This window comes from Podarcis tiliguerta (genome assembly GCF_965153285.1).
Source record: "Podarcis tiliguerta genome assembly, chromosome: 16".
Classification (NCBI taxonomy): Eukaryota; Metazoa; Chordata; class Lepidosauria; order Squamata; family Lacertidae; genus Podarcis; species Podarcis tiliguerta.
The window spans coordinates 30,780,000-30,807,786 of NC_139549.1; the positions used below are offsets into that span (position 1 = coordinate 30,780,000).

The 27,787-nt window shown below is 47.2% G+C and overlaps 1 protein-coding gene and 2 long non-coding RNA genes across 5 annotated transcripts in view; 1 reads left to right on the forward strand and 2 right to left on the reverse strand.

Moving 5' to 3' along the window:
• The window catches only part of LOC310666933, a 256,212-nt gene that overhangs the window by 41,753 nt on the left and 186,672 nt on the right, over nucleotides 1–27,787 (reverse strand). The window lies entirely within an intron of this gene.
• On the reverse strand, nucleotides 12,124–13,287 carry LOC310666926. The gene is made up of 2 exons (XR_014506110.1): nucleotides 12,881–13,287; nucleotides 12,124–12,522 (listed from the first exon to the last, which is right to left on the reverse strand). It is a non-coding gene; the product is annotated as an uncharacterized lncRNA (long non-coding RNA).
• The window catches only part of TBX1 (T-box transcription factor 1), a 47,021-nt gene continuing 42,264 nt past the window's right edge, over nucleotides 23,031–27,787 (forward strand). Inside the window, exons 1-2 of one of the 3 annotated variants that reach the window (XM_083418301.1) lie at nucleotides 23,031–23,452; nucleotides 23,947–24,150. In XM_083418301.1, coding sequence (XP_083274427.1) covers nucleotides 23,395–23,452; nucleotides 23,947–24,150 — 262 coding nt within the window. In that variant the 5' untranslated portion in view covers nucleotides 23,031–23,394. Of the gene's footprint in view, nucleotides 23,453–23,799; nucleotides 24,151–27,787 lie in introns of those variants that run through there. The other 2 variants (XM_083418300.1, XM_083418302.1) reach the window with 2 other exon arrangements.

Genomic DNA, 27,787 nt, shown 5'->3' on the forward strand with positions numbered 1-27,787 from the left:
ATAAATTAGCGGTCAAAAAAGTTCGTGCGTCTTGTTTATATACTCCGCAAAGTCTGCCGATTTTTATTTATCTGCTTAAGCAAAATACATCAGGTATAATAAACCGGAGGCCTTTTCTCCTAAACTTGGTTGTCCAGCAGATTCCTGCTTCCGGATTTGGAGAGATCTTAAATTGCTTGGGCTTCATTCAGGTCCGCGTTTCACCCACAGCCGGTCAGTTCGAGTCTCGGGCTGCTGTTTAACTGTCTCTTTGTTTCCGGGAGGGGATTATTTTTCAAGACAAAACATCTCCTTCTGAATACATCCCGAATACCCATTAGACGCAACTGTTTTCCTTTCCCTCTTTTTTCAGAGCCGCCAATTAATAGGATCCCGGCTCCATAATCCCACCTGGAGCTTGCAAGAAGACCTACTTTGCGACATTCTTTCGCTCTTGTTTATCTCTGGACGGGATTTCAGCCTCGGATTTGCCCCCACTTCGCTTGGACCGGCCATTTCCTGTTGGGAAAGCTAGTTGCGCGTTAAACACGAACAGCGGGGGGGGGGGTAAAATGGGAAGGGGGAAACTATTTTTCTGCACCGCCTATGGGAGATCGTAAGCCATTTTTACACCTGCGTGAAAAGGCTACTCTACGTTAGCCCCCATCGCGTTCTGGATGCGGTACAGAACGCAGAAATTACGAGCGAGGTCTCTGCCCCGATGGTTTACAATCCTCAAGACTGGGATCTGGGGGCGGAAAGGGGGATAGGGGCTATGGATGAATATTGGAGGCACCAGTAGGAGGTGGGGGTCAAGTACACCCCCACCCCCAGACACATAAACATTTACTTCCCCCTCCCCCATTATTAAACAGGAAAACCTCCTTCTCGGCTTAAGGGAACTTTAGTTAGATTGGAAGCGCTCTGTGATGCTTTTCTGTCGGTGACATAAAAATGAAAGTAACGGAAATCAGTCGCAAAGTCTGGGAGATCTGATTCTGTGGAACTGGCTGGAATATAGCCAGTCAGTTTTATGGATCTGAGCGCGTTTAGGATCTCAGACCCGGAGCGTGAGCGCAAGAGTGAGCGCGTGATTTTTCTCTCACGCGCAAACAGCGCAGCCTGCGGAAAACCGGATCTGGAGCCTGGTACGCGCAAGAACTTACGGGGCACCGTCCGTTTAAACTTTAAAGCCTACACCCCTCGTGTAACAATCGCGGCTTGTTATAAAGCCCAGTCCTATGCGTGGCTCTCCATAGAGTTCAGTGAGCTTACTCCCAGGCCAGCGAGCGTATAGGATCGCGGTCTTACAGTGTAAGCCTATCATACAGGTCTGTTTTAGAAGCCGGTCCCATCGGGTTCAATGAGGAGGACTCCCAGGGAGAGGGGCATTTAGGATCGCCCGTTCACAGGGCGCTATGCTCTCCGCGTCTACTCTGAAGTAAGCCCCGCAGTGCTCGGTGGGGGCTTACTGCCAGCTAACCGGGTACGGGATCGCTGCCTTAATAACAGAGCGCGGTTTGCAGTAACAACAGCCATCCGCTCCCAAGTGATTCTTTCCAGATTAGCAAAACCGAATTGAGATAGGCCGGGCATCGCCTTAATTTCGTACTAATAAATGCGAGCGAGCGCGTGGGTGTAATCCGGCGCCCCGCCGCTTGATGGCTTTTAGAAGGCTGTTTCTGTCGCTGAAGCTTTCTCCTAATTTTAGCAATTATTTCCCACCCACCCTCCTTCTAATTAAACACGTTTTTCCCCGCTGTATCTTAAACGGCCTCATTTTGGAGTCTTGTTGTTTTAATCTGATCTTGATCTCTTTTGGATCCGTTTCCTCTCGCCGACCTGCGAGCTCACCGGCTAAGGAAGCTTCCCCTGTTGCAGTCCTGCGGTTTTACCTCGGAGTAAGACCCACTGAATTCAAATGAGGCATACCTACGAGTATGGGGTACATAATGAGTTTGTGCGATGAATCAGCCACGTTTGTTGCTTGGGAGGGGTGGGGGTTGTAGACGCGAAGGCGTGAGCAAGTTTCTGCTTTTTAAAAAAAATCCTATTTCTCGCACTTTTTACTTTACTTGGGAGCAAAAGGCATCAGGTAGTCTGTGTTAAGCGGTCTCCAACATTTTCCGTCCTGGACCGCAAACCATCATTTCTAAATGGGGTTGTTTCTAAACCGCCTCTCAGCCAACCGCACAAGGCGGTTTACAAACCTCCCTGAAATGCACCAGTGCACGACAAACCATAACATTATCGCCTTGCGAATATCACAAAAGTGTGCAACTCGGTGTTATGTAAAAACTTCTTAAAGATCTGTTTTTAATTAATCAATCCAGCTAAATCAAACATGAGGTAAACGTGGAAAACATACTAGTATAAAACTAAAGATAAAAGGCAACCTTGAAAAAAAGCAAAGTGTGTCTAGACCTTTGAAAAAAGAACCGAAAGCATATCATTTACATTTATAGACCTCAGGAGAATAAAAAAGGTATTTCCCAGGCAAGAAGAAGAACGCAATGCTGGTGCCAAGTGGGCCTTTGGGGGGGTATTTCACAGTTGAGATGCCGCCACTAAAAAGGCCCTAGTCACCTCCTTGTGTGTGTGGAGCAACACTTGGCAGTGCTAAACTAGGGGCTCGTTTAACTCCATCTTTTGCACCCCTCTCCTCTACACTATTGCATGTCAACCCTCTACACCATTGCATGCATTGCACCTGCAGGCTGAGGATAACATCAGAAGCTTCCTTAAACTGAGTCAGGTCATTGGCCCATCTAACTCAATGATGTCTACACTGACTGGCAGTAGCTCTCCGGGGTTCCAGGATGTGGGATCTTTCCCAGCCCCACCTAGGGATACTGGGGATCGAACCTGGGACATTCTGTAGGCAAAGCAGACGCTCTGCTTCTGTGCTACGCCCTTCCATAGCCTCTAGGGGAGGTTCTGGCATAACAAACGTGTTAGTCTTTGAGGTGCTACGCCGTACACGGGCACCTTCTTGTTTCCCCAACAGGCACAGATGGCGGAGAGATAGACACTTGTCATCGATCTATGTACAACTGATCGAGAGGCAGGAGAGACTAAGTGATAAGGTAGATCAGTCAGTCCCTGCCTATCTCACTCAACAACTCAGAATCGCAAGTGGGTCAGAGATGACAGAATATGAGGGCGCGACTGGTGTCCATCCCAGCGAAAGTCCAGCTGCTGAAACCGCAGCACTTCAGCCCTTAAGCAGAAAACAGCATTCTGCTTGTTTCTGCTGCGCCAGCATCCGGACGCCGTAACTACCTGAAATGCCCCATATCCAAAATCATAACTGGAATCCTCTGCTTTCGGGACTTAACTCTTTCCTGCCCCACTCTGAAGTTCCCCTTCCTTCCTCCTTTCCTAACTGCGGTCTGCCGCCAACTAAGTTCTCCTCAAAGTAGACCCATTGAAACTAATCGAGATGACTAACTTAGGCCCATGCATTTCAACCCGTAAAGAAAATTTAGTTGGGTGCAAGTCTCCCACCCCCACTTCACGGACTTCCTCCAATTACGCTCCCACCTAATTTCCCTCAAAATAAAATATAAAATAAAATAAAATAAGGACGGGAGAGAGACTCTCCACGGGATTCAGAGAGTCGACTTTCTTCCTCTCAATTAAAAAAAAAAAGGCATTGGCACAAGTTGGGGCGGGGGAGTAAGAGCGGAAGCCAGCCAGGTTACTTGCTGAGCTTGTGCCATTGGCAGCGCGGGCTGGCGGGACTGGCTGGCTGAGAGATCAAGGCAGAAGACTGGGTTTCCGCATAAAGAGAAGTAGCAGCAGCAGCAGCAGCAGCAGCAGCAAGCCGAGGCAAGGCAGGGAGGAGGCTTCTCCCAAGCCAATCCTGCAAAAGATCTGGAGAGCTGGCCAGGGCGAAGGAAGCACAGACCCGGAGCCTCGGTCCCCTTTTTTGCCTTCGCTGCTGCGCGCAGGAGGTGAGGAGGGAGGCGCAAGGCACCCAATGGAGGCCGGGCGGAGGGAGGCAGAGCTTCTCCTCTGAGGCACCTTGGCCCTGAGCGGAGAGAGAGAGAGAGAGAGAGGAGCCGAAGAAGAGAGAGAGTCGCAGAGGGACCTCTCCGGAAGCCTCCGGGGCTTTGGATTCTGGCGACGGGCCTCGCAGGAGGAAGCAGACCTCGCTGCCTGGAGACGAAGGGAACCTCCGCGAGGCTCTCGTTGCTGTAAGTCTCCATCCCTCCTTATTGCGGATCTTTTCCTTGGGGAGAGGGGGGAACGGACTTCTTTATCTCCCCACTTTTCTTTATATGAGCCATTAACTCTTCCTCTACCGAACAAGCTGCTTTTATTCCAACGGATCCTTGCGCGCGCTTTCCATCTTCCATCTCTTTATTTTTATTAATCACAAGAATCTCTACAGCTCCCCCGCTGCCGCAACCTTGCTTCCTTTCTGCTCAGAGAAGGCGACCTGTGGCTGGTAGCATAAACCGTAAGCAAGGGTTGTTGTTGATGTTTCGAGAGGGGGAGGCAGAGAGACAACGTTCCCTTGCGTATTTTCTTCCTTGGCGCAAATTCAGATCTGGCCGGGGGCCGTTCTGTAGAGCAAACGCGTACAGCACTGCGCTCCGAATGGTTCTTAATCCCGATCCTATACGTGTTTGGTCGGAAGTAAGCCTCCTCCCGCACCCGCGCAGTCCCGCGGGGTTTACTCTCCCGCCAGCGCGCTTTAGAGCACAACACTAGATATAAAACCCTTTCGCTTTATCTGGACTGTGGGTCGTTAAGGATCCTTCGGAAAAAAAGCCCCTCGGAGTGTCCTGAAAATAAGGCTGAGCGATCCTATGAATAGCTGGGAGTTCCGCGGGAATAAATTTGGTTTCACTTCCAGTAAACACGGTTAGGGTCGGTCTCTTAAATGCGTTCTTATTATGTAGACCCCCTTGAAAAGAAGGGACCTATGTTAGTCCTTTTCATGAATTTCAATGGGACTACTCTGAGTAGGCTCATCATTGGGTACACCTATTAGTAACAACAACGGCAGCGGCAGCAATTATTTGCTGCGATGGCCCCTTTCAAATTCCTTACCGACCCAGACGCAGGCCACTTAAGCCGGAATCCTTGAGTCGAAGACAAAGTGTGCCCCGCTAGATTCGGAGGAACCAAATTCCCTGCACGGAGCGTTGCGGTTTAGCTAATACCTGGTGGCTTAGAGCCGCGAGGGAGATCTAGAGCTCTCTGCTCTCTTGCGGGTGCGTATTAAATCGGGATGGTAAAAGGTTTAGCTCCCAAGCGGGTGTGGAATGCCTACTGCGAAATCTGCGCGAGCTACTTCGGGAGAGGTTGTTGTAAGAAACAGCAACGCAGCTCAGTTTCAGTGCAAAAAGTGCGCGCGTGAAGCTGACCCTCGGGGCTTTAGTGCAACTCAGCTCCTCCGTTGAACTTGCTGAGAGCTTTGTGAGGGTTGATCCCAACGGGGAACGGAGTTGTAAACACAAACAGACATGCTCTATCTCTCTCTAAATGCAGAGGGTCGTTCCCAATACTAGTCATGTTCATAGCAGGACCGTTGAAGTTAATGGGCAAGGCTAATTTAGGTTCCTAAATTTCAACGAGTCTCCTCCGAACAGCGCTTAGCTAGAGAAAACCCCAAGATTCAGTCTTCGTTGTTTTGAGTAAAGCGCTGATTTACCTAGGAAGCGCTCTTATTACAGGATGAGACCAGTGTGGTTCATCTAGCTGAGAACTGCAAGCTGGCAGGAGGACTTGGTTGGAGACAATCCAGGAACAAGTAAATATGGGTAGATATTCTGTACCCATCGAATTCAGTGTAACTTAATTATCAGTAGACAGACATAGGTGTGTGCGTATAGCCTGCCGCTTTCTTCAATCTGTTTTCTGGAAATGTCCCCCACACCCAAATAAATACAACAAGTTTAAGGGACGCATTTCAAAAAGTGTGCGCGTATCGGAGACACTCTAGAACGCGGCTCCTCCTCCAGAATCGGGTCCGGTAACCTGAAACCCTGGCGCTCTAAAGCGGGAAGGAAATGGTTAACATCCCTATATGCTCAATTACCTTGAGAGAGCGGCGGGAGAGATTAGTTTGGCTCAGGGAAGGCTCATTTAAAGGTACATTAAATCCTTCCAACACTCCCTTAGCCAAGCACTCAAGGTGAACCAGACGCGCGAAGTAAACACTGTCTGGGTTCCTTCTTAAAAAAAAGAAAAAAAAGTCTCCACCCTACAATCCAAAAGGAGGAACTAAATCGGCGATAATCCAGCGCAGGTATACTCGGGAGTAAAACATAAGTAAGAGAAGCCTCACTGAAATAAGCAAATCTGTGGAACAGCCGGTTAGGGCTGCGCTTGGAGCGCACGGTTGATTCGAATCGTAGCCTTTTACTGAGGAACATAGATCCGGAGTGGGACCTCCATCCCGGTGGATCTGCTCACAGTCAAGGGGTGCCCTCGGGGCAGAAAGCTGCGGAATGAGCCAGCTCCCAACCACCCCACTCCCCCGAAAACAACAGAGCTGGTTGACCATCCGGTGAAGAAATATAGCAGAAGGAATATAGATCTAAAGCAGGCATGTCCAAGAGGTAGAGCGATATCTACTGGTAGATCAGTGGACGTCTGAGGTAGATCGCTAGCAGATCAGTGGCTTAGCGTGGGGGGTGCAGGGGGGGCCGGCCGCACCTGGCGCAACATCTGGGGGTTAGGGTTAGGGGGCGCAAATTACTTGCCTTGCCCCGGGTGCTGACAACCCACGCTACGCCACTATGGCAGATCACTGCCTCCCCCCAAAAGAAGCCCAGAAACTTTGGCTCCCCTAAAAAAAGCTCTACATCTTTGACCTGCACCCCAAAAAAGGGGGTAGATCACTGCCAGTTTTTAACTCTGTGAGTAGACCTCAGTCTCTTGGAAGTTGACCACTCCTGGTCTAAAGCTTTGCAAAGGGGCGTTAGGACAGTAAGTCCCGGGGCTAAAGTTCCCTGACTGAGCTGCTTGTGTGCAGTGGGCTCCCTGAATGCTTGCCGAAAGGGGAGGTGATTATTGAATGCCCCATTCCTGCCGCCCCGGTGGTGGCAAACACAGCGAGCGAGCCGTGTTGATCCAGGGATTACACGCGTGGCCTGCTTCTCCATTAACGAGGCCCGCTTTCCCAGGGAACGCTTGCGAGCGATCCCCATTTAAAGGCTCTACAGTTACAAGGAGGATCAACTCGGGTGTCTTTCCTGCCTGACCCCAGTTAAAATGTTGGGGGGAGATTTAAGAGGGCCTCCTCTTTTTTTCTGGAGGAAAGGGGGGGCAAAGTGCAATCTTGCGCATGTCTTGCTCAGAAGTCCCCCTTTAATTCAAGGGGGTTTGTTCCCAAGAAAGCAGGCATGGGATTGCAGCCTTTGGAAGAAAGAAACTGGTCCCAAATGCTATGGGAGAGTTTGTGCAGTTTGGACGACTTGGACGACGCAGGTCTATTTCTGCTTTGTCAATGTTATAGTTAATAATTCTGAGTATAATGATGTTTACTCTGCCCGCCCCAGCCTTAGGGATGTGCATGGGGGAGACATCAAAATAAGTAAGGCTCAGCTATTCAGCTAAGGATAAATCTATTGAAATGAAAGGCCCCAAACTAGTCATGCCTATTAATTTCAATGGGTCTACTTGGTGTGTGATGTTGGATGCAACTTTAAATAGTTTGCCTAGGGTCCTCAGTCACCTACTGGAAAATGTATCCTATTGGGTGAGTCCAATGGAAATCACTTCAAAAACATGGTTTGAGACCAGGGGTCAGCAAACCTTTTCAGCCAGGGGCCGGTCCACTGTCCCTCAGACCTTGTGGGCGGCCGGACTATATTTTGGAAAAAATAAATGAACAAATTCCTATGCCCCGCAAATAACCCAGAGAAGCATTTTAAATAAAAAGACACATTCTACTCATGTAAAACACACTGATTCGGATTGAGAAGGTGATTGGGCCAGATCCGGCCCCTGGGCCTTAGTTTGCCTACCCATGTTTTAGACTGTTGGCTAAATACTGATGTGGGGAGTGGTGTAACAAAAATTAAAAAGTACGTAAGTAACTAGAATAAGACTTGAAATCTTCCTTCCAAGCTTTTGCCTGCAAAATGAAAGAACAGCCGAGACACATGGGTCTTCCAAAACTTCAACTTAAGATTCTAGTGAATTTGCTCTATGTTGGAGTTTGGTAGCTGTGTTTACTTATTATTTATAAAATACATAAAGTCTACTCGTTTGCCTGCACTGCCAATGATATCTTTCAGACTGAACAGATTACAAAATTTAAAAAGGGTTTGGAGATTTTGAAATGCTTCACACAGCTTCTACCATTACTATTAGTAGCAAACTGGTAGTAGCATGGGGTGGCCTTGTTAGTCTTTTGCAGCCAAGATTCATGTGGCACCTTAAAGACTAACAAAATTATTGTAGGATAAGCTTTCCTGGACAGTAATAATAATAATAATAATAATAATAATAATAATAATAATATCTGCCCCACTTTTATACATACAATAATTTGTTAATTCCCATTCACAAAGAGAATGTTCTAGAACTTGACATGTTACACGGCAGAAGGCTGCAACTCTTGCTTATATTCCACTGCAGTAGAGAAACCTACCTTAAATCAGCTATCTTTTATGCCTTGGTCTGCTATTCATACCCCACTGAAATCAATTGCAAAATGTCTCTTTTTGTTACAGCTGTTAGGTTCATTGTCAGTATAGAAACACACACACACAAACAAACACACACACACATCACAAAACAAAGCCTTGCATTAAAAACAACAACTGGACAGCTGTTAAAACAGCTAAGATTAAATTCTGCTCGCAGTGATTCTAAAAACAGTATCCTTTACTTGGAGAAGAATAAAAAGTTACGCCTCGGATCTGTAGCATTGTGTCTGTGTATCAATTTTTTCTTTCTTCACCAGAGGCAATTACATTCTTATAATTATTGGTGTTGCAGCAGCTTAGCTGATTCATGGCAGATGAACCAACTGAAGAAATGTCCCCAAAATTAATTGGGCGACGTAATTTTTTCTCCTATTATTTTTAATACAAGGGTTTAATAAATTGCAGGTGGCAAGTGCATTTTAGGAGAGAGATTCTCCCTGGAGCCAAGGAGCAGGAAGCTACTTTTAAGATGGCATGGGCTGCGACACACACACACACACACACACACACACACACACACACACATCTGCATAAGCTATCATCAAAAGGATTATGCTTTATGCTTTAGAACTATTGCAGTGTTTTGTTTTTCTTGTATGCAAATTTAACTGATAGAGCAGCTACTGTGTTTAGCTGGGCGAAAGCCTGCTGTTAACACCTCTCCCTCTTTGAACTTCGCCAGCCTGTGTGGTGTCATCATCTAGCATGGACATCTTCTGCCCTGAAGGCCACCTGCATGATATTGTAAGAAATGCCCAATTATAGAAGTATAGAGTGTTCAGAAGAACTAGGGTGTTTTTTCAAGGAAGGGCCTTTCTTGAACGAGGGCAAACTTCTTCAAACTCGGCCCTCCAGATGTTTCGAGACTACAATTCCCATCATCCCTGACCACTGGTCCTGCTAGCTACGGATCATGGGAGTTGTAGGCCAAAAACATCTGGAGGGCCCAGGTTGAGGAAGCCTGTACTAGGGGACGCAACCGTGTTTCTCTTATGGACAGTATCATAGGAAATTCCTTATACTGATTCAGACCACTGGCTCATCTACTTCAGTCTTGTTGACACTGGCCAGCAGTCACTCTCCAGGGTTTCAGGCAGGACCTGTCTCCCAGCCTTACATGGAAAGCACTGTTTTAGCAGAGCTACGGCCTTCGTTGGTTTCACAAAGTCCTGTTGGTTTAACTGGAGAGTTAAGTCTAGCTTTCGTTTTTGCTTTCAACTTATGCAACGCTCAAGCAGGTGGAGATGTCAACATTTTATATTTTTATTGTGGTCTCTGGGGCCAATGATGGGGTCTGGGGAATGCAAACCCTTTTTCTGATGTTTTCCTGGTGTGTGTGTGTGATTATTTTTTTTTAAGTAATCCTCTAGATACTAAGACAGACACAAAGAAAAATGTGCAGACAGTATTGTACTCGCCTGCTCCTTACCTTCCAGTGTAGTGACACTGGGGAAACCAGCAAGCCATAGACATATTATTATTATTATTATTATTATTATTATTATTATTATTAATCAAGTTAACTGAAGCAATACAACTGTTGGCCAACATCTGGGCAATGCCTTTATTAGGCCAGACAAAATGTCACAAAATAGGGTGCAGATTTTCAGGCTCTCCAGATCAACAAGGAGGGCATTGGCGAGGAAATTCTGTGTGTGTCTACTTAGAAGTAAGTCCCATTTAGTTCAATCAGTCTTCCTTCTAAGCTACACAATATGTTTAGGTTCTTGATTGTTCTGCCTAGATGTACCCCCCCCCCCAGACACACACACCAAATCATTTGTTAGTAAAAGGTAAAGGTAAAGGACTCCTGGACAGTTAAGTCCAGTCAAAAGCTGCGCTCATCTCACTTTCAGGCCAAGGGAGCTAGCATTTGTCCACAGACAGCTTGTGAGTACCGGTCTACTGACAGGGTTCAGTTATTATGTTTCAACTTTATGATAAAAGACTTTTTAAAAACACAAAAACAAATTGCTTTTAATGTTTGATGTATTACGGTATTTTAATATTTTGTTGGAGGCCACCCAGAGTGGCTGGAGAGGCTCAGCCAGATGGGCGGGGTATAAATAAATTTATTATTATTATTATTATTATTATTATTATTAGAGTGTGGGAAATGTCTATTAGTTATTTTGCTTAAAAGATGTTAAGCAACCATTTTTTTTACTATTATTTATTATGAAAGTGCAATGTGGAGCTTTTTAAGGGTACTATGTACATGAGATGCTTGCTAGGGCTGATGGGAGCTGTAGTTCTGCAACATTTGGAGGGCCGCAGGTTCCTCACACCTGAACTAGATGCTGCAGGTTCCTCACACCTGAACTAGACGCAGGACAGTCATCTCTCAGGGAAGCTGAAGTTGCAATATGTATTTATACTGCACTGAGCAGATCCTTGGATTAGATGACTTCCAACATCCCTTCCAGGATTCTCCATAGATCTCCTCGCCTCCACCTTTGCTCCACCCTCTCTGCCGATTCAAACTCTTCCCTCTTCCAGATGAGTCAGGAACTCTGGACCGTCTTTGATGCTCGATTGTCTTCAGAGGCTATGGTGAGGTTTATTATTATATCCTTGGTTCCTAAGAACAGCTGAAGCAGTGATGCAATCATGGGGGTGTTTTGGTTTGTGACATTTTGGGCTTGGCATGTGGGAAAAACAAGGGAGTGGTGAGTTGAGCTGGTGTCCCACCGTTGACCTTGATAAGGAGAACAGGTTTCAACCCCCACGCTCCACCCTAGCCAGGCTTTGATGAGATGTAGATTGGGCTCCCCATTTGCATGGGGCTGGCAATTTGTTTGGTTGGCTCCTCTGTAGGAATCTGTCCGGTTTTTGTCTGGCCCCTGATGGGAAGATATCTTGCTCTCTTCCACAATGTGACAATATGGGAGAAGAGCCAATGTGGCACTGTCCAGATGTTGTTGAACTCCAACACCCGTCAGGACTAACCAACATAGCCCATGCTAAGGTGTGGTAGTCTCACATCATCTAGTGAGCACCATGTTGACGGCTCCTACTGTGGAGGGTGCCCATCCTATTAAAGTGTGTAGCATCTGCTCCCTGGGAGTTGGAGCAATTTTGTTTTTTAGATGCTCTGCAGAGATGAAATCTGTAGGTTCCACGTACGTATTGGTGCTCTCTAAACTCAGCATTGTTTACGAAGCAGCCAGATGTCTATCAAGGGATGGGGCACAGTTTGGGATGCTGGCTGGATTTAGATGAGTAGGAGATGATATTTTATTTTGTAATTATCCTTCCTTTTTCTCACTTACGTGAGAAAGCAAATGCCTAATTCAGCAGAGTTAAAAATCACCGTCTATGTGATGCTTATCTTTAGAAGTTATTAGGACAAGTTTGCATAACCTTCTAGAACAATTAGAATATCCAGGGGTGCTTTAAGCAGACTTTGATTATCTTCTCCCTTTTTTATGTTCCCCTCTTAATAAAGAAATCACTCTCAGGCTGTTCAGTGAACAAGAAAATGCAAGGTTTACTCACATCAAAGGTCTTGCCAGGCTTCAACAGATACAGTGAGGAAAATCAGGCAGCCGATAATCCTTAAACATTACAAATATCCATAGTCCATAGTTCCCCCATTGCAGGTACATAAAATAATGTGTAGTGACAGAAAGAAGGCGGTACCAGGTTTGTGGGTATGATATCAGAGTCCCCTCTACATAGGTTCTAAAACTCCATGGTGCCATTGCCCCTCTCTGTGACTGTCTAGCAATCATGCATTTGTGATTTTGGCTGCACATCCTCACACATGGGACATCATAGTCTACATGTGAGTTATCAGGCCAGGTTCAAGCCTCTTGCGTTTATATACAAAGCCCTGAACAACTTGGGTCCAAGGTACTTTAAGGACCAACTAAGCCTGTAGAAGGGACATGGGTGGCGCTGTGGGTTAAGCCACAGAATCTAGGACTTGCCAATAAGAAGGTCGGCGGTTCGAATCCCCGCGACAGGGTGAGCTCCCGTTGCTTGGTCCTGCTCCTGCCAACCTAGCAGCTCGAAAGCATGTCAAAGTGCAAGTAGATAAATAGGTACCACTCTGGCAGGAAGGTAAACGGCGTTTCTGTGTGCTGCTCTGGTTCACCAGAAGCGGCTGAGTCATGCTGGCCACATGACCCAGAAGCTGCTCCCTTGGCCAATAAAACGAGATGAGCACCACAACCCCAGAGTCGGTCATGACTGGACCTAATGGTCAGGGGTCCCTTTACCTTTACTTAAGCCAGTAGATATTCTAGCCCAATCACTGGGATCATCCAGATGAGCGCTGTTAGCTGTCCCCCATGTTACAGAGGCTCAACTGGCCTTAACCAGAAGTCAAGTATTTGGTGCTGCCAGTCCCAGCAGAAATTTGACAGGCTTTTGACTGCCAGGTGTACCTTGAAAACCTTTTTATACTAACAGGCCTATGCAATTGTTTAAAAGCTTTCCTGAGCAGTCAGTTTTTTTATTGATTGTTTTGCATTGCCTTATAAAGGTTTGTTAGGGGCTGTACACCACCCTGATATTTTGTGAGAGGGTGGGATAAGGTTAGAGGTAAAGGGACCTCTGACCATTAGGTCCAGTCATGACCGACTCTGGGGTTGCAGCGCTCATCTCGCTTTATTGGCCGAAGGAGCATGTGGCCAGCAGGACTAAGCCGCTTCTGGCGAACCAGAGCAGCGCATGGAAACACTGTTTACCTTCCCGCTGGAGTGGTACCTATTTATCTACTTGCACTTTGACGTGCTTTCGAACTGCTAGGTTGGCAGGAGCTGGGTCTGAGCAACGGGAGCTCACCCGTTGCAGGGATTCGAACCACCGACCTTCTGATCGGCAAGTCCTAGGCTCTGTGGTTTAGACCACAGCACCACCCGCGTCCCAAGAGAGGGTGGGATACAAATGCTTTAATCAATAAATACAAGCTTGAGGATATTTTATCAGCTGCATTGAGCCTCTAGGCTTTATGACAAATGCTCAGGTACGGACCATACTACATTCAATGGGAGCCTTGTGTTTTCAAAAGTGCTTAGGGTTTTTTGGGGGGTAGGATATGTATGGAGGTGTTTGTGACTATATGTTCTAACACAGTTCTCCTTTCCAGAAGTTGGTGAAGCAGAGAGGGAGATGTTAGGCCTGTTGGTCTAGTGCAGGAATAAGGAGCCTGTGGCCTCCAGATGCCATTGGACTCCAGCTCCCATCAACCCCCACCATTGACTGTGCTAGTTGCAGCTGATGGGCACTGGAGTCCAACAAGAAGTCAATGAGGACAATACTGAGCTAGGGGAAAGGCTGTAGTTTTCAATGGCAGAGCATCTGCTTTGTGTACAGAAGGTCCCAAGTTTGATCCCCAGTATCTCCAAATACGTCTGCGAGAGAAAATCTTCCCTGAAATCCTGGAGAGCTGCTGCTAGTCAGACAGTACTGAGCTTGGTGAACCAATACAGTGGTACCTCGGGTTACGTACGCTTCAGGTTACATACGCTTCAGGTTACAGACTCTGCTAACCCAGAAATAGTGCTTCAGGTTAAGAATAGTTTCAGGTTAAGTACGGACCTCCGGAATGAATTAAGTACTTAACCCGAGGTACCACTGTATTGTGAATCCGCTCCCTGGCTATGCGGTTTATAATTTAACACTGATTTAGGATGTTGGCTGGATTGGTCAATTCAAGCTTACCATTGTGGTGAGAAATGTAATTGTAAAGTACCTCAAAGGTAACCAAAATGAGTGTTCCTCAAACTTGGGTCCTCAGATGTTGTTGGACAACAATTTCCATAATCCATGACCATAGGCTATGCTGGCTGGAGATGATGAGATGTAGTCCAACAATTCCTGGAGCGCCAAAACTGGAGCATACTGTTTAAGAACACTCCTGTTAACTTGCTAGAAACCCAAGCCTAAGAGTGAACCTCCTGTCCGGAAAGCAAACACTTTGATTTTATTCCCTAGGAAATCAAATCTCCTCCAGGGGTGGGGGTGCCTCATTTTGGCAATGGTTTTGAAGCCCAAAGCAGATTTTGCATTGGTACGTTGCAAAATGTGCCAAATAATAAAGAATGTTGTTTTTTAAAAAGCAAAGGTGGGGGGCGAGGAAATGAAGAAACAGTCCTTATTTTTATAGAACTTCTCAACGACTTGACTAATACAATAATTGCTGAACTGAGATCACACTGCCAGGTGCAAATCACACCATCTTTCATTAAGAGCATTTGTTCTTTCTGCAAGACTTCAGACTGAAAATCCACAATGCGTTGTAGTCTAACAACATCTGGAGACCCTAGTTTGAACGATACTGCTTTGGTCCAAATCCCTGCCAATTCAGGCACTCCTGAATTGCCTGAATCCAGGAAATCAGACTACAGCAGATGGGGTAGTGGGCTATGCTCAGGCTCAAGGGCCAATCCTGGCCCACAATGGTGTTCAGTTTGGCCCATGGGACAATTTCCCTCAAAACACGCACACCTGACCATCAGCTGACAGCACTGGTAATGCCAGCTGCTGATGGACGGGACTTTCTCTTCTCTCCTTCTATGGGCGCACAGTGAAAGAGAGAAGCGAGGAGCTGCTTCAAATAGCACTTTTGCAAAGCGCACTCCTACTTTCCTGCTTGAGCCTCCTTCCAGAGTGGGAGTGCATGCAAGCCCAGGACTGCCGTAGAAAGCCCTTTTGCAAACTGCCAGCTGACTGTGCAAAGGATTTTGAGAGGTGGGCAGGGCTGATGTGACATGACTGACAGGTGATTTGATTGACAGGTGGGTGACCCCACCCACCTGTCAAGTTTAGCTTGGGAAGCCCATCCTGAGACGAGGATCTGGTCTGTGTAGCCAAAAAGGTTCCCCGCCCTTAGTCTACACTACAGCGTTCCACAGGATGTAGTGATGTTCCACCAATTTGCATGGCTTAGATTACACAAATCAAGGCAGGGTGAGGTGACCAGTGGCTACAAAGCATAATGGTTATGTTCTGCCTCCAGTATGCCTCTGACTACCAGTTGCTCATACTCACCAGGAAGCAAGGATGGTGTTCAGGTTCTGTTTAGAGCCAGTGTGGTATAGTGATTAAGAGCGATGGACTAGTAATCTGGTGAACCGGGTTCGCTTCCCCACTCCTCCACATGCAGCTGCTGGCTGACCTTGGGCTAGTCACACTTCTCTGAAGTCTCTCAGCCCCACTCACCTCACAGAGTGATTGTTGTGGGCAAGGAAGGGAAAGGAGATTGTTAGCTGCTTTGAGACTCCTTTGGGTAGTGATAAAGCGGGATATCAAATCCAAACTCCTCTTCTTCTTCTTCTTTAGGAGTATCTTCTCATAGGCCTCTCATTGGCCACTGTAAGAACAGGACCCTGGATAAGGTGGGCTTTTCTTCCTGATCTTATGTTCTTAGCATCTAGGATAATGTTCAATTTATCAGGTATGGCAGTAGAGGCCTTTTACTTGATATATTCTGAACCGGCCGGCTTATAACCACAAAAATCCACAAACTGCTTTATCCGAAGTCTTCCCCATAAACCTGTTCAGCAGCTTTCAGAGAAAGGGTTTGACTTCCAGACATTTGAGAAGTGCAGTCCGACCATGCTTTACATACTCACCTATCAGTTAAACACAGTCATCTGGGACCAATCAAATAGTAGACACACACCACTAGACATTGGGGGGAGGGTATTGGAATCTGGTGGCAAAGTTGTTGTTTCGCTTTGTTTTATATTAGCACATTTAATATCTCACCTTTCAACGCAAGGAACCCTAGGTAAAGGTAAAGGTACCCCTGCCCGTACGGGCCAGTCTTGACAGACTCTAGGGTTGTGCGCCCATCTCACTCAAAGAGGCCGGGGGCCAGCGCTGTCCAAAGACACTTCCGGGTCACGTGGCCAGCGTGACATCGCTGCTCTGGCGAGCCAGAGCTGCACACGGAAACGCCGTTTACCTTCCCGCTAGTAAGCGGTCCCTATTTATCTACTTGCACCTGAGAGTGCTTTCGAACTGCTAGGATGGCAGGCGCTGGGACCGAACAACGGGAGCGCACCCCGCCGCGGGGATTCGAAAAGCCGACCTTTCGATCGGCAAGCCCTAGGCGCTGAGGCTTTAACCCACAGCGCCACCCGCGTCCCGTAAGGAACCCTAGTAAGTATGTTTACAACCAGGAGGTTGTAAATCTGAGAGATACCTGATTGGGAGAGCCAACCATCTCTTGTGATGTAAGTCCCATTGAGGCCTCGGTCCTGTATACCTGAAGGAGTGCCTCCACCCCCATCGTTCAGCCCGGACACTGAGATCCAGTGCCGAGGGCCTTCTGCTGGTTCCCTCATTGCGAGAAGTGAGGTTACAGGGAACCAGACAGAGGGTCTTCTCAGTAGTGGCGCCCTCCCCGTAGAACGCCCTCCCGTCAGATGTCAGTGAAATAAGCAACTATCTTATCTTTAAAAGACATCTGAAGGCAGCCCTGTTTAGGGAAGTTTTTAATATTTAATGCTGTATTGTTTTTAACACTCAATTGGGAGCCGCCCAGAGTGGCTGGGGGAAACTCAGCCAGATGGGTAGGGTATAAATAATAAAATTATTATTATTATTATTATTTATTTATTTATTATTATTCAATTGATGTATAGGATTGCAACCCCTGGAATCTGGCTGTTTTGAGATTTCCAAGAACATGTAAGATAGATAGACACAGTGGCGTAGCATGGGTTGTCAGCACCCGGGGCAAGGCAAGTAATTTGCGCCCCCTAACCCATGGATTTGCGCCCCCTAACCCTAACCCCCAGATGTTGCGCCCGGTGCGGCCACCCCCCCTGCACCCCCCACGCTACGCCACTGGATAGACACATGTCAGTTAGGTTCTGGATTTCTAGGACTTCTCTGGCCTTTACACAGAGAGAGATGTGTTCTTGATACATCAAGAGGTTTTCTTGGGGAAGGAACCAGAGCTCAGTGATAGAGCATCTGCCTTGCTTGCAGGAAGGGGGTGTTAGTAGTGCCAACTTGGGCTTCACACCGTGGGTGCACAGACCATGTGTGGCATGCTGCAATGTCATGGCACAGCTGATGTCCTTGCCTCTCATCCTACCAGGGTACCAGTCACAACCGCCCTCCAGTTATCCATGCCTGATGGAGCCGGGTGGCATTCAGTGTTCCTCACAAGCAGAACTCTCTCACATGATTGCTACATGTCACTCTAGCTCCTCCCTCCGAGCTCTTTCACTAGTGCACACCGCTCATTTAATGGTTTCAACAAGAAGGAATTTCTTGCATGTGTTGTGAGGCCATACACAGCACAGTCAGGTCATAGCTTCAGGCAGCAGTCCTAAGGCACATTCATTTTAATTAAGCTCTGTTGAATGCAGTGGGACCTCCTTCTGATACATAGGAGTGAATGGTAGTGAATTGACAGTCACCGAGTGCAGGAGAGATAAATAGTAGTGGACTGTGGGATGGGGCTCAGCAAGGAAAAATCGGGCTTTCCCAACTTTAGTTCCTCATCTGTAAAATGGGAATAAAAGCATAGTGACCTATTTCCTCCAGGTCTTCTGCAGGCAGAGAGGCAGACATTGGCTGGTTGGGAGACACACATTTGCACAATGCAAATTACCATTGAGGAGAAGAAACAGAGAACCTTTCACAGTCTGATTGTCCACCATCTGAAAATGCAGCTTTTTTGGGATTCACTTTCAAAATCCAACTTCCAGGGGTCCCTTTAAAAATTAACACCCCCAGCCCCAAACATCACCTCCTCATATATCTTACATAAGTCTAGCTGAGTTCAAGGTCAGTGCCTATAGAATTGCTATAAGTGCCACAGAACTCTTCTGAGAAGACATGTATGTAAGGTTGTAAGTCTTGTGGACAAACTCTAAGGGATTATTGCTAAGGATCAATTTGTCAGGTTCAGTGGGCGGTATTTCATGCTAGTCCTACTCCGAGTAGACCTGTTGAAGTTAATGGACAGGACTTACTTAGGTCCATTAATTCCTGTGGGTCTTTTCTAAGTAGGACTTAGCTGAATACTAAGTTTTACACCTCCGCTCCCCCAGTCCTGTTCATTATTAAATTATTATTACTGCAATATTATTTTTGTTGATATCAAATGAGGTAAGCATTAATGCGATTTAAATGACACACTGCTATTATTATGAGTCATGAAAAGCAGCCATAACAACAGAATGATACTGGGGATTTGAAATTGATTATAGGAAGGTCAAATAGTGGGTTTTGGCGGTTTGTTTCTTCAAACCGTGGATTAATCATGAGAGGTGAGTTTTGTCATTCATGGTAGAGAGATCTAAAATAGGGATTTCAAACTTTTCTTTAAAAAGAATCTGGGCAAAGTGTTGTAAAAAGTGCTGTTTATTCATTGGGGGGAGGGGGAAAGAATCCTTGTAAAATTATAGACACCCAGGCACGATTTGTATTTTTTAAAAAGAAGAAAGAAAGAAAGAAAGAAAGAAAGAAAGAAAGAAAGAAAGAAAGAAAGAAAGAAAGAAAGAAAGATAAATCCGTTTTATTTAGAGTTCTTATTTTCTTAAGGCATCCTATTATCACCTGTTCTGAAACTATCTTGTAAACGCACTTTATTATTATTGCTCCAATGGGACAGTTACGCTTAAATATGTCCCACTGATATAAAAGGGGCTTTATAAAGTACGGAATCGTGGTTGAAGTTTTTTTTCTTCTTCTTCCAAAAAAACACAATTTTATTCGTTTGTTTATTCCATTTATAACTAACCGTCTTTTCCCCCATCCGGGAGCTCAAGGCGGCTTACACGTCGGCTTCCAATCCTGGGGGTCCTTCCGCTCAATTCACACCCAGGTCCACCAAAGAAATTAACGGGACCGGTTGAAAGTACGGCAGCTAGCCTCTCTTCCTACCCCAAGTGACCTGGAACAATGTTCTACGGGTTACTCAAAAGTGGGACTTGCTCCGTTAGTTGGAAAACACAGAGGAATATCCGTGCGATCGTGCAGTGGCGTAGCGCGGGTTGTCAGCAACCGGGGCAAGGCAAGTAATTTGCGCCCCCTAACCCGTGGATTTGCGCCCCCTAACCCTAACCCCCAGATGTTGCGCCCGGTGCGGCCGCCTCCCCCTGCACCCCCCCCACGCTACGCCACTGCGATCGTGGTCATCGAGTGATCCATTGCGTGATAACATCCCGCCCACCTCTTACGGACTCCATAGGGATCCCTTAGACTTGCCTAGGACTGCTTATGTCAAGTAATTACTCCTGCAACATCTTAAGCGTATTTTTTTAAAAAAGTGCTGCATAAATTATTTTATTTTATTTTATTTTATTTTTGCTTCTTATTACGGAACAGTCTTGAGGCACTTCGAAAACTTCGTCGATTTATGATGGCATAAGCTTCCGTACGTTGCAGACCAATTCATCAGATGGATGGAGTTTTATTCTGTTTTACAAGTATATGTACATATGAGAGCGGTGCTTTTTTCCGGGGGGAGGGGGGGCGGAGAGTTGTAAACATTGAGGTCAGAAGCAGAACACAGATCCCGTGATTCCCGGTGGCGGTTTGCAGACAGTTGTCGCTGATAACACAGGCGTCTCTCGGAACACGGAGAAGCCGGTTCGCACGTGTAACGTAACATCAAGCCCTTGTTGCGATTCAGTCCAGGAGTGATGCGGTCGAACGTCCTGATTAATGCCAATTCAGAGGTTTCACTTGGCTGTTCTCCCTTTAATGATGATGATAATGGTGGTTAATTGCAGACAGTCTCTATGCAAAACACGCAATACGCTCCCTGACCCTGTAGCAATGGTGTGTCTGCCGTACCTATGGAGATCCCAGTAGCCCTAGCCTGGGTTTATTTTATTTTTTTCCGTGGGTGCTCATGTGGAGAAGGGTCTTGGGTATAATGCAGTGGGGGGGGGGGAGTCTGCTCATCCACCCCCCCAACCACTTCGGACTTGGAAGGGCTCGTCTGTAGCCGGAGGAGAGATCGGGTTGCAGGAGTGCTGTGCCGGGAGCAGCCGCGGAAAGCGATCCTGTTCTCGCCGTCTGGCCTTCTAACGTTGCAGCAGAGAAAAGGGGGACGGCGCTTCAAGGCAGCCTTTGCAGGTGACCTGGCCAGTTAAGCAGATGTATTTGTGTGTGTTTCTGTGCCTAGCTCGCTCGGTGGGCCTATTGAACTCAATGGGGCTTACTCCCAAGGATGTGCGGTTAGGATCGCAGCTCCCTGGAAGGGACCCGAGACGTGCGCAGCCGAGCGAAGGCTCCCGTGGCACGAAGATTTAAGTGGGTGGGGGTCTTTTCGGCGGCGGGGTGTCCTCGAAACCAATGCTGATTGCTCAACTCTAAAGTCATTCCCTCTCTATCTCCATCTCTCTTATGTGACAAGGGCTGGAGACTTGAACCGGGCAAAATCCTTTCTATACCTCGGTTGCAAGTCCAGGAATTATGTATGTCTTTATCCAGAAAAGGCGAGCGGGCTTTCGGACTCTCGAGAGATATAGCACCTGGGAATGTTTTGCGATTTCACAAAACAGTTATGACTTTTATACGGTTTGGAACCCAGAAAGCGTTTTCTTTCTTTCTCCGAATTCAGCATTGCACAAAAGATCCATAATTCTTTTTACTGTAGCTTTGGTCCCAAAGGGATATTTCATGTAAAATTCCTTCCTTCTTCCGTATCCATCCTGGTTTATCACCGTTTTGCATCAAGAGAGCTTTCTCGATCCAGATGGAAACATTGTTTAAGAACTGCTAATTCTTTTTATTATGGTTTCTCACTTAAAGCATTCTCCAGCCGCAAGTAAACGTTCTTAATAGAATGTATTCTACTACCCAGCTAATTGTAAGAGGATTACTCTGAATACTATGCAACGGTAGTGATAAATACTCCGCAGTTACTGTTGGTATAAAATCATACTAACGCAGAAGAGTTTGGGACTATTATGGGATTGAGAGCCCGATTCATACTCGGTTCATATTGCATTCCTAGAGTAATTTTGCTTTAGGAAGAGGGTCTCATTTGCTCTTAACCTTAATCTCAAATTTAGACACTTTTTTAAAAAGTTTGGGAGCATTTGATAACTTTTTGCTATTTATTTATTTTTGCTTAATAGACCAAAAAATGACTCACCCTTTCGGCTTAGAGCTTCAAATACATTCAAATGAGGGATTTGATCAAAGACTTTGTTGTTGACCGATATAGAGCTTTGTCATATTAGATAGTTTAAAGTGTTTCTAGATATTAAAACGGTTGGAATGACTCAAGATTAGACCGCGGTGAATGTGTTCTCTCAGATCAGCTGATTATACAAACCATTCACTTTTTGAATATGTTTTATCCGCCCCCCCAACCCGTCGTCTTTATTTCTTTCTTTTTTAAAAAAGATTATTATGGCTAGAGGCCTCCAAAACCGAAAGTCGCCCGCGCCTCTCTGGACGTCTTAGTCTGGATCGGAAAGAGATGTCTCTGCCTAGGTCTCTAAGAAGCTGATTCCCATCCCGAGAAAGTGTTTTAAGTTTTTAAGCAGGTGGTGTTTGGATCTGGGGCTGCATCTCCCCCCCGCAAAAAATAAAACCCACCCCTGGCAATCCTTCGCAAACTAAGCTGGTACGTGTCTCGTCCCCAAGCCTCGAGCCAGACATTATGGGTCGGTGATGACATCTCCGGCGCGAGGGGAGGAGGAGAGGTTCGGGGTGCGAATCAAGGTTCCTCACCATAATTGCCATAGAGCTGTAATTGCTATCTTACGCAGCGTTCAGTTTTGCAGAGAAAAAACTGGGCTCCGCACAACCCGACGCGCGCTTTGTTGGGAGGGAGGGAGATCTAAGCGCACGCACTTCTGAGGCTACAGTAGCCCGTGGGATTGGTGTATTGGGGCGTGTGTGTGTGTCTTTGTGTGTGGTGGGGTCACCGCTAATAGTGCGGCCTGTTTATAGGTCGAAGCAGTAAAACGCAGTAGTACTCATCTGTCCACACGCACCTCTGGAGAAACCGTTTTCAGTGCCGGCCCATAGACCGGACTGAAGAAGGGATTGTTCATTCTCAAGGTCTTGCGGGGCGAGATGACCCCTTCTTTGGTTCGGGAAACTGCAGAGCGGACAGTTTCGCTGGACTCACTCTGGGAGGGGGTTGCGCTGCTTCTTCCTATATACGTAATTGCTGGTGATTCTGAGGTGTCCTTCCACACCTGGGCAAACAGTGCCCCCAAAGTTTCTGCTATTATTCTGGTGACCACGGCAAGAGAACTGAAAAAATGAAGGAGGAAGCGTAGTGGAGGAAGTGGCGTAGCGTGGAGGGTGCAGGGGGGGCCGGCCGCACCGGGCGCAACATCTGGGGGTTAGGGTTAGGGGGCGCAAATCCACGGGTTAGGGGGCGCAAATTACTTGCCTTGCCCTGGGTGCTGACAACCCACGCTACGCCACTGTACCCGCTCTACTGCTCCCCGCCACAATCCTCTCCAATTTATAGCTCTCTTCTTTGCTAGTTTGTCGCTGGTAGTGTTTCCGCAAAGGAAGCGGAGAGCGGAGGATGCGAAATTAGCGGCGGGGCAGAAGGCCATCCTTACAAGCCCGTGTGGCATCGCCACCCACGGGAAGGTGCGCAGAGCGAGCGAGAGGAATCCTCTGCGACAGGGAAGGGAGCTGCGCCCTCAGCCTTGCAAGGAAGGTGCGCTCCGGGGAGGGAGGAGAGTGGTGTAAATAAACGCAATAAATCCAGGGGAAACCGGTAAAAAAAACCAGGAGCATTTACCTGAACTATTCATTGCTGGGGAAAGAGAAGAATGCGGGAGAAATGGGTGGAGAAAGCAAGAACATAAAATCCCACTCGATCCTAAGCGCTTTACCTGGAGGTAAACCTCCCTGACCAGGCGCGGCGCTTACTTCCGAGTAAACGTGGCTTGGCCGGCTGCCGATCCGAGGTGCTGGGGGGGGGGCAAGCGGGAGGGGGGACGAGGTGGCAGAGGAGGAGGAGGAGGAGGGAGATTTCGGGTTGGGCCAAGGCGCGCGGAGCCACTTTCCGCCAGCTGGGAGGAGGGAACGGCGATGGGTTGCTGGAGGGGGGGGGGAGGGAAGGGCCAGGGCAGAGGAGAGAGGGGTGGGGGAGCCGCTTCGGAAACTTCCTTCGGCTCCTTCTCTTCCCGCAGCAGTTTCTGCCGCCGGGCCGCCGCCGGGCCCCTGCCATGCGCGCCGCGCGCGTCCCAGCGCAGCTGGCCCTGGCGCGCTGATCTCCCCGACGGGCGAGCCGTTTCCAGCCGGGCTCGGCGGTTCTCTGCCCCCCCTATGGACGACGCGAGCCCCCTATCCCCCAAGGCCAACGCGTTCAGTATCGCCTCTCTGATTTCAGCCGCTGAGCGCGAGGGGAAAGGAGGCGGCGACGAAGAAGACGACGACGACAACGACGAGGAAGAGGTTGTAGTCGCTGCGCTGGACTCCGAGCCCAGCGCCGCCGCCGCCGTCGGTGGGGGCCTCCGCAGACCCTACAGTCCCTCCGCTGCCGCCGCCGCCCGGAGGAGGATGCATTTCAGCGCCGTTACCCGGGACATGGAAGGTAAGCGGCGAAGAGCCTCGAGAAATTTGCTTAAAAAAATTAAATAAATCAGTTGGTGGGTAGGGGGAGAGGGGATGTCTGCAAAAATATGTGGCGCCCCTCAGCCACTGCTTAGCGCAGCCAGCACCCAGAGGTCAAGGGCGAAGGGAGCTCCGGGGATCTTGCCCACAGACACTCGCACAGTTTGCTCGGATACTCTTCTCCCGGTTAGAGCAACCCAGCTCTGCCGCGCTCGGAGACCCGGAGACGGCCCAAGGGGCTTCTGTTGCAGCAAGGAAACCTTTTGACAACAGCCTCAAACAAAGCAAAACCCAGCACGCCAGTCCCTCTGCGGCGAGCACGCCGACACCTGGGAATTCAAGGTGCCTGGGCTTACTTCCGAGTAGACACGCCTCCGCTTGCCCTGCGCCGGCTCCCTTGCTCCAAGGAACTTCCGCGCAATAAAAATGTGCCTCGTTTCGCGTATATTATTTTCCGTGGCGCTTTGTCGCCGAGGAATAACGCGGGTTTTGGGGGCTTCTGGACTTAGGGAGCTGCCTGCTGCAGAGTTAGACCAGCGGTCCCTCCAAACTCTTCTTACTGGCACTGGGTCTCCGGGGGGCTGGGGCGCAGATTTTCCCCGATCCTAAGGGGTCTGAACTGGGGAGCCATTTGCCTACAGAGCATGCCGTTTGCCGCTAAGCCACGAACGACCCTTCCTCATATATAGGCTCTCCAATGGAGATCCGCAGCAAAAAGCGCCCCCGGATGCTCCAGCTCCGGGCCGTAGCCAGCGGAGATATACTCAGAGTAGACCCAAAGGAGCTAATGAACCTGTTAGTCATGCCCATTAGTTTCAATGGGTTCTGCTTGGAGTACCCATTATAATTCATAATAATTAACGACAACAATAATAATTATTATTATTATGAATGTTGTGCAGCATTACCAAGTCACTTAGCATTAAACTCACCGTGTGAGCGGATGGGTCTGTGAGCAGCAAACATTGCAGTTCTGTTTGGGGTTCTTAAAAAAATAAAATAGTCCATACTTTTGTTTAACCGATCTAGGAACTCAACCACAACCTCTTCTGGTTTGCTCGCCCGCCCGGCGTCTTTTCTTTGGAAAACGACTCTCCTCTAAAAGTAACCGAGGCCGGAGTCCCGAAACAGAAGCCTACCTGGGCGTCAGCCCCATTGAACCCAGTGGGGTTGGCTTCCGAGTAAAAGCATCTGTGGCATTTGGGTGGCACATATAACGTTAGCAACTGGAGCCACCGCCCACGGAAAAAAACAAACAAACCACAGGCTCTCTCAAATCGATAGTAAATCTAGGTTAGGCACATGCTTGTAATGTGCTGCTTCGCTGTCAATTAGCAAAGTAGCCCTGAGCTATGGAGTTATTAGCAGCGATTGCAGCGCAGGCAGGAAGGGACCACGTGTGTGTTTGGGGGGAGGGGGGGGGGAGAAGCTCTCTCTAATTTGCCTGTAAGAACAAGAGAAAGTTGAGTATTTGGGACATATAAATCTATTCTATTCTTATTATTAAATTCTATTCTTATTATTAAATTTACAAGGAACATAATAGTTCCCTTCTACATAAGGAAAGTCAAGGGAATGCAAATCTAACCACAGGACTTTTTAAAGTCCCGTTCCTTTGAGTGGGAAGAGGTGAAGTCTTGTCTTAACCCTTGCTGAAAAATAAATGGCTGAAACTTCGGAATAAATGAATGGAACTACTGGTTTTGACCGGATGGTTCCCATATACGGTGCAGATTATACACACAGGATCACACTAACGTTCTGTGGAGCTGACATAAAACACGTTTGAGTCTTGCTTCCCGGTAAATATGGTAAACACTGGGTTGTATTTTATATACAGAGATCTTAATCACTTAACTTGGAAGCCAGTTCCATTTAAGTTTTTTTTTAAAAAAAGTTTACTATAAATAAACACACAGAAATGAACTTGTGCTAGATTCCCCTGCGATAGCTCGGTTCATTTCAACGCGCAACTGGGCGTTAGCCTTGGCGGGGAGGAATTAATTCACGAGATTACAGAGCTTGGAAGAAATACAAATAATTAGAAAGAAAATAAAATAGCAGTGTTATGGTATAGGAAGTCATATGGCGCTTATAGAAAGTATAAAACAATGGTTTTAGAACTTAAAAAAAACAACCCGGCTGGTTCAAAGTCAGGAGGCGATTTTCTACAACAAGGCCACATAGTATCTGAAATCCATAAAGTTTAATTGGAGAGTGGCGGAGAGGATTCTCTGTTTCAAATATTCCATGTGGGGGGGGGGGGAGAGAGAGAGACTGGGGGCTCATCCAGACGACCAGAGCAATAAAGGCTATATGCTGTATTACAGCGCAGCCCAGGACACCATGCTAAACAGCAAGCGAATAACACAGGACACAATATGGATTTAGCACGAGTTTGTAAACCGCCTGGAAGAACTAGCTGGTGGAAATGCAGGATACAAATAAACTTTAATTAATTAAACTTCGCGGAAAGGTCACCCCACGGAAGTGAATGGGAGAGATGTGGTACTGCGCGGTTCCCGTTCACTTCCATGGCTCTCTCTCTCTCTCCAGAATGAGATCTTTTGGCTTGAGGAGGTGTCCAAGAGTAACTCAGAATAATATGACGGGCTTCCACACTACATCTTAAAATAAGCCATAATAACTTTTTTTAAAGTTGCTTTTTAAAGGTTACTTTTAAAACAGACTATACTTACTTGAACTGACTCTTAAACAACAATAAAACTTATATTGTATATTCGCTATTTCATTATATAGCGGGATTTAACCTCGGCAGGAGAGTCCTGCCAACTTTCCCCAAATTTTCTAGTAACCCAATTCTCTTACAGGAACATTTTTTTTGATAGGAAGTAAACTCCATTGAATATGATATCTAAAGAGTCGTGTAGGAAAAGATGCCCATTCAGTCTGATTTCAGTGAGTATTCTCCGCAGGAATAACTTTAATCTTAATTTTATTTTTAAATCCGAACAGAGGAATCAGAATAATTCTGTGGTTTCCTTGGAACTTGACTTCCAAGGAAATGCACTTCCCACGGCAATCTAATAATAATATTAACTTCCCAAACTAATCTAATTATAATAATAATGCCTCTTCTTGAAACCAATACCATTTCATTCCTTCCAGCGTGCAGAGCATTGGGGGGAACGTCATAGCTCAGTTGTAGGACATCTGTCTTGCATGCAGAAGGTCCCGGGCATCTCAGGTAGAGCTGGGAATGTTCCTTTTCTAAAACCCTGGAGAACCGCTGCTTGTCATTGGGGACAATATTGAACTAGATAGATCTGACTCGGTATAAAGCAACTTCCTACCTTCCTCTTCTTTCACAGCGAATTTATCCCCCTACCCTCTCCAATATTGTGTTCACATATTAGCGAGCCCGCAATCCGGATTAGTACTGCAATCTCATATATAGGACAGTAAACCTCACTCAACGCTGTATAGATCGGGGGCCTAATTCGGACAATTTCGGGCTGGAAAGGGGATTCCTGTCCGAGTCCCCCTGGCCATTTAAATAGAGTTAAGAGCTCAAATAAGGCCCCTCGCTTTTGCTTCCAGTATACGGCTTAAGAGATTTGTGGACCGGCGCTTCTTCAGAGGTCCTGGGTTAAAAA